This window comes from Zeus faber (genome assembly GCF_960531495.2).
Source record: "Zeus faber genome assembly, chromosome: 15".
Classification (NCBI taxonomy): Eukaryota; Metazoa; Chordata; class Actinopteri; order Zeiformes; family Zeidae; genus Zeus; species Zeus faber.
In genome coordinates this window covers 28,540,126-28,552,324 of record NC_137194.1, presented here as the reverse complement: position 1 = coordinate 28,552,324, position 12,199 = coordinate 28,540,126, and the positions used below count along the sequence as shown (strand labels likewise).

The window sequence follows — 12,199 nt, the reverse complement described above, 5'->3', positions numbered from 1 at the left end:
AAGATGGGTTCAGCTTGTGAATTTGAGGACTGACATCTGTGGTCCAAATTATTTTTTTATTATTATTTATTTGCAGAAATGCCACCCCCCCCCCCCCCCCCCCCCATTAACTATAGGAGGTTTTTTTTCCCCCGGCATTCTGCACTGCAGGGATATACTGTTCCCGTACCTTCGATGACATCAATATGTTGTTTTACGCCCATACAGTCTTTTGTGTGTGTAGAAAAGAAATCTACCGATGATGCAGGTCCCATAGGATGCAAAATCCCACAAGGACCAAATAATATTTGGTCCTTGTGAGATAACAGTCTGACTTGTAACAGTCTGACTATTTGGATCTACTTCTTCCGTGTTGTCAGTGAAATTACATCTTAAGTGGCTCACATGCTGGAAGGCATGTGAGGGTTTTTGTTGTTTTTTAATCTCAATATACAGAGATAACCTACATACTGTACAGTATGTAGGTGTCTCCTACCAAGACTCAAAGCTCCTAGCTGACTGGCAAACAGGCTGCAAGTCCACAGCTATGTGGATTTTTCATTGTCTGTGTTGTTTGTCAGTCTCTCCGTCGTCAACGTCACCATTCCACACTTGGCTCTAAACTTTTTCACTCCATTCTCCCGGATGTTGAGTCCTCCCACATTTACTGTGCAGTAAAGCAAGGGGCTGCATATCATGTAGCTTGCATAGAATGCGATAAAGTTAGATTTTTGTTTTCAATCATCGCATTATAAGTTTCAGACAAAGGATGACCTGCGTGACCCTTTGAATGCTAGGATTTGCTAGTCACCTTTGGATATACTGTAAATGTCACATTTCTACTTAAAAGTTCCTGGTTGCACACAATACAGTGGAACCCTGTTTATCCCAACCTCATTTATTCAAAATGACTGGTTGACTGAACTAGCTTTTTTGAGATTATATATTGATTCCTCTATTTTCAAATGTGTCTTTAAAACTTTATGGCTTCCCCCGTTACAGTTAAAGTGACAGAAACAGATATAAATGTTCAAGTGTAAAAGTTTTATTGAGCAATTTTAATGTAGGTTTCATGCTTATTGATCATACTTTGTAAATATCTGAAATATTCATAGTTATTTGTGACAAAGCTTAAATTGTGATGTTCAATACCCAAAATCTAACATTTCCTGGGAGTTCACATGATCAAGGTTCTACTGTAGGTCTTATCATTATCAGCTTTCTTCTTCGGTTGTTATCATTTTCTTGTGTTGCGCTTTTAAAGTACTAATGCATTTTTAAATGTTTATCTTGTCCTCATTTTTTTTTTTTTTTTTTAAACTTTGGCCATTGGAGCACCAGCATATATATCAAATTTCATTTCAATGCCATAAAATCTGCTAATTCTTTTTAACGAAAACTGAGTGTTCGAAATACAGTTTTTCTTTTTTTTTTCTACAATGTGGTTTTCTCCAATGGCTTGGTCATCTGTAGTGCTACTAACAGAAACTTCCTTGAAATGGGGTGAAATACATGTAATGCCATTTTAATTCCAGTGTTTATAGCATGCCAATGAAACATCGCAGTGATCCGGTGTCACTGCAATAATGCAGCAGCGACTAAGTTGACTTGCATTATGGCAGACTTATCTTGTTTTGTATGATTCCATCTGAGTTTTCATTTTTGAGAGTCTAGCTTGTGTGTGTGTGTGTGTGTGTGTGTGTGTGTGTGTGTGTGTGTGTGTGTGTGTGTGTGTGTGTGTGTGTGTGTGTGTGTGTGTGTGTGTGTGTGTGTGTGTGTGTCCATTTTATTTTAACTGTTATTGTTTCTCTTATCATATTAACAGGCCAAGGTAGCCAGTGGCATAAAAGGACTGTTTCAGAGAAATCCAAAGCAGGCTTCCCTGGACAGCCATGCTGCTGCACAGCACGGCCGTAAGCACCCGTTTGGTGCTCACCTCCTGCGCCGAACGGCAAGTGCGCCCACCAAGGGTCAGCCGAAGATCAGGAAGGGCCTCCCGGAGATTGCTATCGACACCAAAGACTACAGCTCGGAGGGCGCCAGCGAGGAGCCAGAGTCTGATGACAGGGACGGAGCCACTTCCACGCCACCTCACCACCGCAACGGGGACACGCGGCCCTCCAGCCAAGCCAAGGGCCCCTGGGACCATCCTGGCACCAACGGGGCTTTCCACTCTGAGGAGGGCAAAGGTAAGAGCCCACGATTTGTCCCCCGCTGTCCCATGAGTGAGCCCCTCAAGCGGGCCAACTGCCGCCTCACACAGCCCCTGGACGCCAAGCAAAGTGTTTTCGCCCGCGTGGCCCTCAGTGGCTCAGGTCGCGCCGGGGTGTCATCCAACTGCATCAGCTGTGTGATTGGCACCAAAGAGAGTCCAGAGGTGGAAAGGAAGTGTCAGGGTGAGGCAGGGCAAGGAGGCCGGCCCAGAATGGGAGAAAGGGATAGACGGGAGAAAAACACCCGCACTTCCTCCACCAGCAGAAAACCACAGACCTCAGAAGCCCAGTCAAACACTAAACAGCCCCTACCCCACCTCAGATTGCAGCCAGAGCCCACCTTCCAGCAACTGCCCCAGGCCCTATTCCAGCCTGTTCCCTTCACCTGCTCCAAAGCGAGGCAAACCCTGGGTGGCCAGTCCAGCCAGCCGCTCCTCCGCCCATTGGAGAGCAGTGCCCGTTCCTGCAGTGTCCCCCGCAGGCGCCTCCTCAACACAGTCACCCCGCTCTGTGAGCCAAGCTGCTGCAGCAGCACTCTCCACTGGCCATGCACACCGCTCGCAAACTATGGAGCAGTGCACAGCCTTGATCCCAACCCCTTCCTGAATGCCAGCAGTGAGCTCTCTCTCAGTGACTCCAGCAACTGCGACAGCTTTGACAGTCTGAGCAACCTGGAGTCGCCCCCTATGCTTCCGCCACGGTCCGTGCTCGACAGCCGCAAGCGGGCAGCGGGTACCCTGCAGCGTGAAATGAATGCCCTCTTTGCCCAGAAAATGGAAGAGCTACGCTCCAAGTCTCCCATGTTTTTCTCTGGTAAGGCGTGTCTGGTATAGCCTTCCCTCACTAGCAGTCATCCAGTTCCTGCCTAGTGAGCTGTAGCAAGCCCTTCCTGACAAATCATCGCCCACCCCCCAATTCAACCGTTCCCAGTAGATTCCAACATTTGAAAAAGCAGCCTGGCTTTGTAGCACTTGGTCTAGTCCAGGTGAACTCCCTCTGGTTTAGGTTAATACTCCCCGTGAATATGTCCTATAGTCCTTTCTACTATCTCCTCTTGTAGAAAAAAAATAAAAAAACATTTCTTTTGTTTCTTTGAATTCTTTTCAATACATGAAACAATCATTCCAAGTTTAATGAAGTTGTCTCCCTTCTGATTATGTGTCTCATACGCATCTGAATGTGTACACGTGCTCGACAGATGAGAGAACTGGTAAGTTTTTGAACACATGATCGATGGTCACTTTCCAGGTTGCATAACTAAACGTGATGCCCTTGATATCACTGTAAAACAAATAACCAGGCAGTGCTGACAACCCTTTACTTGAATAATTTACAAGTCTCCTACTTCATATAACAACAGGAGTCTTTATGTGGACCCAACGCCAACTCCTCCAGTCTCAGTTGGATCGTTTTGAATCAAAGTTGCATAAGTTTCAACCGTTTAGGGATGATAGCTCCCCGAGTTTCTCACAGGACTCCAGATTGAAACATGGAAGCAATTCACGAGCATGAAAAATAAAGTTTAGCCACGCATCCTTGATTGTAAATCTTCCTTGCGTTTGCGTACACTTAGAACCCAACTGTTACCTAATACGCCTCCCAGGTGTGCAGCTTGTTTTGGGGGAGCCTTCCATCCTTGAAACCATATTAAAACCAGCTGTTCCTATAGACATTCCGCTCACCCCAGACCACCCTAGAGACAACCTCAGCTCATTCTATTGTATGAAGGACTTGCAAGTTCCGAAGTGAGCCCAAATATGTGTCAAGAGCTGAATGTAGAGTGATGGTCCTGTGACAAAAATCTCTCTTCTATTTTTTTTTTTCCTTGTAATGTAAATTCTGTGCCATTTCTTCCGATATATTATTGCATATCAGAATCAGAATCAGCTTATTCTACAAGTATGTTCACATACATACAGTACAAGGAATTTGACTCCAGTTTTTTCATCATTCTCAATGTATATACTGTACAGTACATGGACTAGACATACAGCTGAAACAAAGACAAGCTACACATAAACATTTAACTACTGTATACAGATGTTGATGTATATAAAAGGATGTATGTATTTCTCTCTCTCTATATATATATATATATATGTATATATATATATATATATTGATATATATTGATATAGAGATGTAGATATACACTATATATATATATACTTTATATAGATACTGTAGATACTGATATATAAAGAACAGCAATGAAATTGTAGCAGGAAGGCAATGGTGCAGCTGCTGGAATGAATATGAGATATGGAAATATGGAATATGGAGCAACAGGTTACTTTATTTACATGAGGTAGGTGGATATGACATGCATATATACAAGGTACAGTATATACACCGTGTTTAGGTTTATGTTGACAATGACAATATCTTAAAAACTGTTTAACTGTTTTGTTAGCCTCCCAAATATATAATTTAGAATTTGTATGTAGAGTGAGTGTTCAGTGTTACAGGTTTATTGCACAGGGATTGTGCAATAAACACTGACACACTGTCAAGGATTCTCTGACACTGTGTGCCTGGTTTAAATGTTCATCAGAATTCGAGCCTGTGGGAAGAAGCTGTTCTTGTGTCTGGTCGAGAGCGCAGAACCAAGGCTGCCGTCTGCAGCACCATCTTGCTATATATATATATATATATATATATATATTACTGTATATATATTACTGTATATATACATACACACACACACACACACACACACACACACACACACACACACACACACAGACAGGTACTCCTCACTTAACAACCTACCTCTTTAATGACCGTTCACACTGAAGACCAGCTTTCTGACCAGGCTGTATGGTGCGCTGCGTACAATACCGCGGCGTCTCAGCGTCAAGCATCTCATTGCACATCACCGTTCTCAGTCAGTCACCTTCCTGCAGTCCGTCAGTATTCACTACACTAGCGGTAGCAATCGCCACGCCCCCTTACCGTGAAATAACACGGGTCCTGGCTTGTCGACCAATTCGCTTAAAGATCTGGTCCTTGGTGTGTGTGTGTGTGTGTGTGTGTGTGTGTGTGTGTGTGTGGGTGTGGGTGGGTGGGTGGAGGAAAAGAGGAAGGCCAAAGAGAAGGTTTATGGATGTGGTGAGGGAGGACATGCAGGCGGTTGGTGTAAGGGAGGAAGATGCACAGAACAGAAGGTATTGGAGGCAGATGATCCGCAGTGGCGACCCCTAACGGGAGCAGCTGAAAGAAGAAGATGTGTGTGTGTGTGTGTATACGTGTGTATATATATGTGGATGTGTATATTTGTGTGTATAAATGTGTGTGTGTATGTATTTGTATATGTATATATAAACACACACACACAAGAAAACTTATGGATAGTATTCGCTGTCTTTTATAACTTGGTAATTGCATGGCTATGTGCATTGTCTATATTTATGTACAATACAGCCCCATTTATCCAAACCTCTTCTTATCCTAATGCACAACATTTTAACCCTTTGGTTACAAGCTACCTTGCTTGGATACTAGGCAGCGGCAACTGCAACATGCATAAGAATGTCATATATCACCTGCATATTGACAAGCAGTATTGTGATGGCTCCATGTAAGTTTTAGCAATGCTTAGAGTATATATTAGTATTGATTTCATGTCCATGGATCACGCTTTGACCTAGGATATTCATATGTTTGTTTCCGGCAGAATTTTAAGAAACAACTTGGGAGTGATTTAGTTTAACAAAACATTTTAGTCTCCCAAACAGCAGGAGTTCAGATAAATGAGTTTATACTGTTCTCTCTCTCTCTCTCTCTCGCTCGCTCTCTCTCTCTCTCCTGTTGATGCTTTCCTTTCCTCCCCCTACCTCCCTCTTTCAGAAATTGTGCTAAATTCCAGTTTTTTCCATTCTTTCCCCTTCTTTTGCACGCTTTCTCCATTCCTAGTGCAGAATTGAAGGGATGACCGGAGCCAGGTAAACGTAACCCTGGGAAATGCCTTTTCCCTGTGCACTTTCTGAGCCCTCCCTTCACCCTGTTCTCCCGTCTGCCTTTGCTTGTGACATGAACCCCTCACGCCACCTCCCACGCTGCACTCTCTGTATAGCCAAGGTTCAATGTCCCTTATTATTCTATTATCATCGCTCTCCCACATTTCATATCATTGTTAAAATGGTATAACTGTAACTCGAAATGGCACCAGCAATAGTAATCGGCACCTATCTTTCACATCAACACCTACTGAAGCACAGGCCCTGCCTGCAGAACTTTCCGTGGTCATTATTCTGATTCCTCATCCCTTTTGTTGTTTTTGTCATTTTGGGGGCATTGAATAACACTCCACTCCAGTATGTTTCAAAATGTTCAATCGACTACATTCTACATTATAGCACCGTATTGCATTTCTGGTATTCCCAAGAGAAGGGCATGTGACGGACTTTAGATATGGACCAAATAAAACATTGTTTATCTTAGTTTAGTGCACTAACTGCCTTGACTGTAGAATCCTTGAAACTTGCCATTAAATAGCAGTAATGATCGATTGATCTCTTGAGAGTGAAGTCTGATCTGCTGCCCTTGTACAACTCTACAATTTCATACACAGCCATACTCAGAAATTCAGCCACCCTAGTCTTTTAGATTATCATTGGCCTCATCTGACCACTCTATTAAATGTTTTCCAAGGGCACTACTGAATGTTGAACACCTTTTGTGACAATTCATACGGTTCACATCTTGCTGACATTGTTGGGCATCATGGTATCTCTACACTTTGCTCTGCTTTGGTTCTAAATTGACTCTTGTTTGCTTTCATAGAGTGTCCTGTTGTGCGGAGACCAGTGCCCTCTCTTCCACTGCTGGCGCCGATCTCTGAAGAGGCCAGGGACAGGCGTCTTTTTCGCTCTGTCTCAACCCAAGCAGACAACTCATCCTCGCATCATGTCTCCCAACCGCCACCACCGCAGTGTTCCCAATCCACAGCAATAATCGCCACCTCCCTGCTGGCAACCACCTCTTCCAACGGTGAGGCAGACAGTCTTGTAAGAGCCAGGGGGGGTCTCAAGAAACCCGCTGCCCTTCCCAGGACTACTACTCTCTCCTCAAAACCCCTATCCCCCAAGGCTCCAGAGCCCCCTGCCGTACCACTACGGTACAGTGAAGACCCTCGGGCCACTAGCGGCACCATGTCATCCGTGGAGCAAACGCTGAACCCAAAGGAGCCCGGGAAGGCCAACAGAAAGATGGACACTCAAGAGCCCAGGTGTGACCAGAGCATCGTGCTGCCTGTGGCTGATCCATCTGTGGCCCATACCACTCACAGGGCCCCAGTCAGGAGAGAGCTTTTCAGCACCCTCTCAACCCACACGCTAATGAGGAGCTGCGAAAGCGAGGGCTATGTGCGGATCACTGTAATCTCAGCCACTCAGGGTCAGTCAGCTGTGCCAGCAGTGTGCACAGATGCCACAGTGAACGACCGTCTCTGGAGCAGGCTGGAGCCAGGGAGCCTCCGGGACAGCATGTCCTCCTCCTCCAGCCTGTCCTCCAGCGACACAGTGATTGATCTGTCCATGCCTAACCTGGTACGGAAGACCGCAGGTCCCTCTGATCCGCTCTGGGTCAGCCCACAGCGATCGATGACGGCGGCATGCTCCTATGACTCCCCCATGGTCAGCAAGAGCAAGTCCAACCCCAACCTCAATCAAGGGGATCACCCAGAAGACGAAATGCAGCCCCGTCCACTGGGTACCCCACGAGAAGCGTCGGGCTCGCCCTCCGGCGGACTAACCCAAAGAAGGCACACCTGGAGTCGTCTGTACATGGAGGGGCTGAAACAGTCCTCGGCTGCTGCTTCCCCAGCTGGCAGGCCCTCCCCAGTGGCAAAGTCTCCCTCCTCTGCATCCTCCCTGTCCAAGAGCCTTGGCGACCTGACCTCAGACGACATAGCCTACAACTTCGACAGCAAGTACCGCAGCATCAGCCGCAGCTTCATCGTCAGGCCGACGCGAGGGGAGCAGCTCCGTCGGGGAGGCTTGCAGAGGCATCGTCCACCAAGTGACCTGACAGAGCAGTTGCGCAGGCTGACTGATGTAGAGCCCCTGAAGGCCAGCGACTTCGCCCCTAAGACCAGACCTGTTGGCACAGAGCCCCAGGAGGAGGCTGAGGACGAGCCCTTGCAGCGAAGGACATCATCTAGAAGCCAGAGCAGGGTGCGCTACATTGCCAACAGGGCCAAGCAGGCTCAAGAAAGGCAGAGGCTGCAGGGCAGTGGTAGCATCAGCAGCAGCCCCATTGAGGAGCGGGGGAACCCAGAGGGGGCGTGTTGCGTGGCCAGGAGCCCCTGCACGAGCCCAGACCTCCTGAGTCTGCTTGCGCACACTGAATCCCCTGTACAGAGATTATCCCATTCCTCCCCAGACCCTGACAACAGCAAAGAAGTATTTTTCATGCTAAAGCTCTAAAGACTGACTGACAGACGGATTAGCTTTGAATTCTGCGTAACATTAGTTTGGTATAGCATATGGCTTTTAAAATGGAGAAAATGATTGGACTCTTGTTTTGTTTTGTTTTTTGTTTTTTTTGTTTTTTTTGAAAATTATTTTTATTTTTTTTTTTATATTTGAATATATCGAACCTCATTGCGGAAAACTCTTTTGCACCGTAGAATACCTGCAGATCTTCCACAACGGTTTTCCTGTGAGTTCAACGGTCATGATGTTCTGGAAACCTTGCCACCGATATTGGCTACCATCCCAGAACTTTTCAAAGCCCACACAAAACTACATAAACTGGTCGGTACATTAACTAGCCAACATCAAAGCCAACGATGCTGACATGCTTACTTAAAGTAAAATCGAGATCACTTGTTTTGTTTTTTTTACTTTTTAAATAAATTAAAGCAAGTGAAGGGCAACTGAACCATCTAATGGAGTTTGTCCTGTTTTCTGAAAATGTTTAATACAATACAAGTCAGGATGTATTTAGGAAATGGCTATTTTAAGTTGATCGAGACCTACTCGAGCGTTTCTGAGTATTTCTTTAAGATTCTCGCAAGAGATCACGATAAAGACCACAAGTTAAATTAACCTTTTTTTCTCCCCTCCCGATGGGGAAAAGGTTTATGGACTCGGTATTCTATGCGACATCAATACAAAAATAAATAAAAAGAATTCCGTTGTGTCATGTATGAGCCGAATGCACAAAATGTATTTTAGTGTCAATGAAAAGCAGGGAATCTGTTTGTTCCCAATCTAGTGGAGATGTGATTTTACTCGTTTTATACCTCCGGTCGAGTAGAGACTACTTTTTAAGTTTACTGCATGTCCTGCAGTAGTTATAACTGCATATGCACTGTAATATTTATCTAAAGGTTCTGTTTTGTCTTATCAAAACCATCTTTTTTTAATATATATTTTTGGTTTTTAATTTGTTTTTTAGTCTATCTTATTGACTGCGGGTCACAATATTGCGTCTGAATCCCAAATTTCCCATGAGTCCGTGGAACGCCAAACGGGAATGGGGGAGGGGCGTTGTGGGCGGGGGTTGTGGCGTCAAAGCACGTTTGTTTGTAGGACTATCTAACATCGTTTGCCATGCCATTTTCCTAGTGCGACATCTTAGGGACTATATTTAATTCCATCACATGTGTGATTATGTCCTCCAATAAATCTGACAGTAATATCAACATCTGGTTTGTTCATTCATTTCGCCCTGTTTCAATTGACACTGGCCTCAGTGTTGAATTGAAGGACAAATGGCTAACACAAGTGGACACAGAGTTAGCAATGAGACTTACATGAGTTGTCATGTTAAAGCTGTCGGCCTTGGTCTTGGCAAGTTCTGGTCGCTGCCCCAATTATGGACTCCGCTTGGGACTGTTTTTTTTTCCCAGCCATCACCTCTCTCAACCTCTGGCAGGAGTTTTAAGACCACCCGTGGGGGAGGGGGTGGGTGTCTATTGTGCGTTCTCAAAGATTTAAGACGGCACTAATAGAGGAGACGAGGAGAAAGGACGCTTGCATCTCTTAAGCTTAATAACCCCCAAACTCCAAACTATTTCAATACGCCCGAGACGGTTTGCATTTCACTTCAAAATGGTGACACACCGGTCTAAGTAAAAGGGGACAAAGCGAAGCTTTAAGCCAGTATTTAGCTCCGACCGGGCTTTTGTTTTGCTGGCTGATGTGTCAATCAAAGGCCCCCTGGGGCATTGGAGGGCTCCCGGTTCCCCAGGCAACGGTGTCCCGCGAGCTGTCACAGGCCGCTGGGCCTCTTCCTTCGGCTTTTTGAGACTTCTGAAGCGCGACATGCTCTTTTTTTTTTTTCCGGTGCCACGGACTCCTGCCTGGGCTGCCACGCCAGCACAAAAGACGGCTTCATTAGAATGCCGAGAACCCCCTCCGGCTCCCCCTTGAAGCCGTATTTATCCAGACGACTTGGCACTGTCCCCACATCCCGTCTTGTTTTGGAAATGAAATCATCTTCCGTTGTTGAGTTCTTCGAGGAAGGGCGAGCCATTAAGCTTAGGTTTAGATCATGTGTGACCAAGTAAAACATCCTTTGTCAAGTACACTTCAACTGAAAGGATGTAAATGTCGCCGTATGTTGCATGATCATGACATAAGCGGCCATTGACTTCCATTCCCCCATACTGGATCTACCTTATGGATCAATCGTTTAATCACCTTCCGATTTGATACACACAAAACGGTTTATTCACTTTCCCCAAGTCTTTTAGTCTTGTCTTTGAGACGCGCCATCCTCGATACAAACTTCATGGCAACACATCACAGCGATCGATTTCTGGTTTCCCAGTGACCACATATGGTCTGACTCCAGCTGTCCTTCCAAGCGCTCGTAAAGGAATTTGCCGGGAAAAAGAAAATGTGTTGGTCGCTCTGCTCCCTCCCCTTGCCCTGGAGCCGGCTTGGGCGGATCCTTACTTTCTCATTGGCTCCAAATGCCTCATTTATATGTTTGTTTTTTTTTTCCAGACTTTAATCTCCAACAGTGAGTTAAGGTGGGCAGTGTGTTATGTAACGTTGCAAAAACAAGTTAAGTCAACTATAATAAACGTCACAGGAGGAAAAAAAAAAGTTTTGCGGTTTTACTTTAAGGTTTATTCTGCTACTTAACTGACAAACTAAAAACATCACAGATGGGTATTCCACATTTACCATTTCTGGCTCTCAAATTGTATTATTCCAGATCTATTGGCTTTGGCTTCCAAATGACTCCTTTCAGCGACATTTCCCTACTTTGTTAAATTCAGTTAGTTTCTGTCTTTCCTCTTACCACACAATTTAATTTAGTATTTCTTGTCCTGTGAGAGTACAAGGGTTATATAATTTTAACTATTTACTATTTGAAGAGCAACTTTAAACAAGTGTCAGTGTGACTTATTGAGCAATTCTGAACAAATCATACTGCAAATCACTCAATTTCTAAAGCTACTGTGTTATGTATCAAATGTGAAATGGCAAGTCCAGTGGAAAAATTGTAACAATGAAAATTGATATTGGAATTAAATTCAAATGTAAATGAAAAGTAATAGGTATAGGTACCATTGGTAGCCTATGGGAGAAAAAGTTTCTTTCCAAAAATCCACCAAAATGTGGGTTGTAACTAGGCAGTCTAAAACAACAGACTGATCAAGACATTCCCTAAATGCTAATGAAAGTCATCTTGTGATAGTTTAATGTTTGACGGGATGTTGAATCTCACACAAATACGATTCAGCGTGGTCCTACACCCAACTTTCCCTGAGTCAAGCCATTATCGAACTGAGATCAATGTGTCCAAAGCTGAACCTTCATTGACAAAAATATGTCAATCCATGCCCATTTTAGACAGCACATGCACATCTTTCTTGTCATCCAAGAATCATGCTTGCATCTCGTGGCTTGTTTCTTTCCTCAAAGCTTTTAACATGCTGCTGCAGTACATACACCACTAGCAGTAGTCACATGACCTGGGCTATTTTTCACTCACTTTTATACGCCTTCCCCTCCTCCCTTTCCGCGATATAAATCCCCCCTCAA

General features: G+C 44.7%; 1 protein-coding gene across 1 annotated transcript in view; it reads left to right on the top strand.

Moving 5' to 3' along the window:
- plch2a (phospholipase C, eta 2a) overlaps positions 1 to 9,667 on the top strand; it is a gene marked incomplete at its 5' end in the record, with an annotated part of 71,617 nt that extends 61,950 nt beyond the window's left edge. The window contains 2 exons of the mRNA XM_080015352.1: positions 1,805 to 2,168; positions 6,978 to 9,667. Coding sequence (XP_079871478.1) covers positions 1,805 to 2,168; positions 6,978 to 8,620 — 2,007 coding nt within the window. The 3' untranslated portion in view covers positions 8,621 to 9,667. The remainder of the gene's footprint in view (positions 1 to 1,804; positions 2,169 to 6,977) is intronic.
- Positions 9,668 to 12,199: the final 2,532 nt, after the last annotated feature.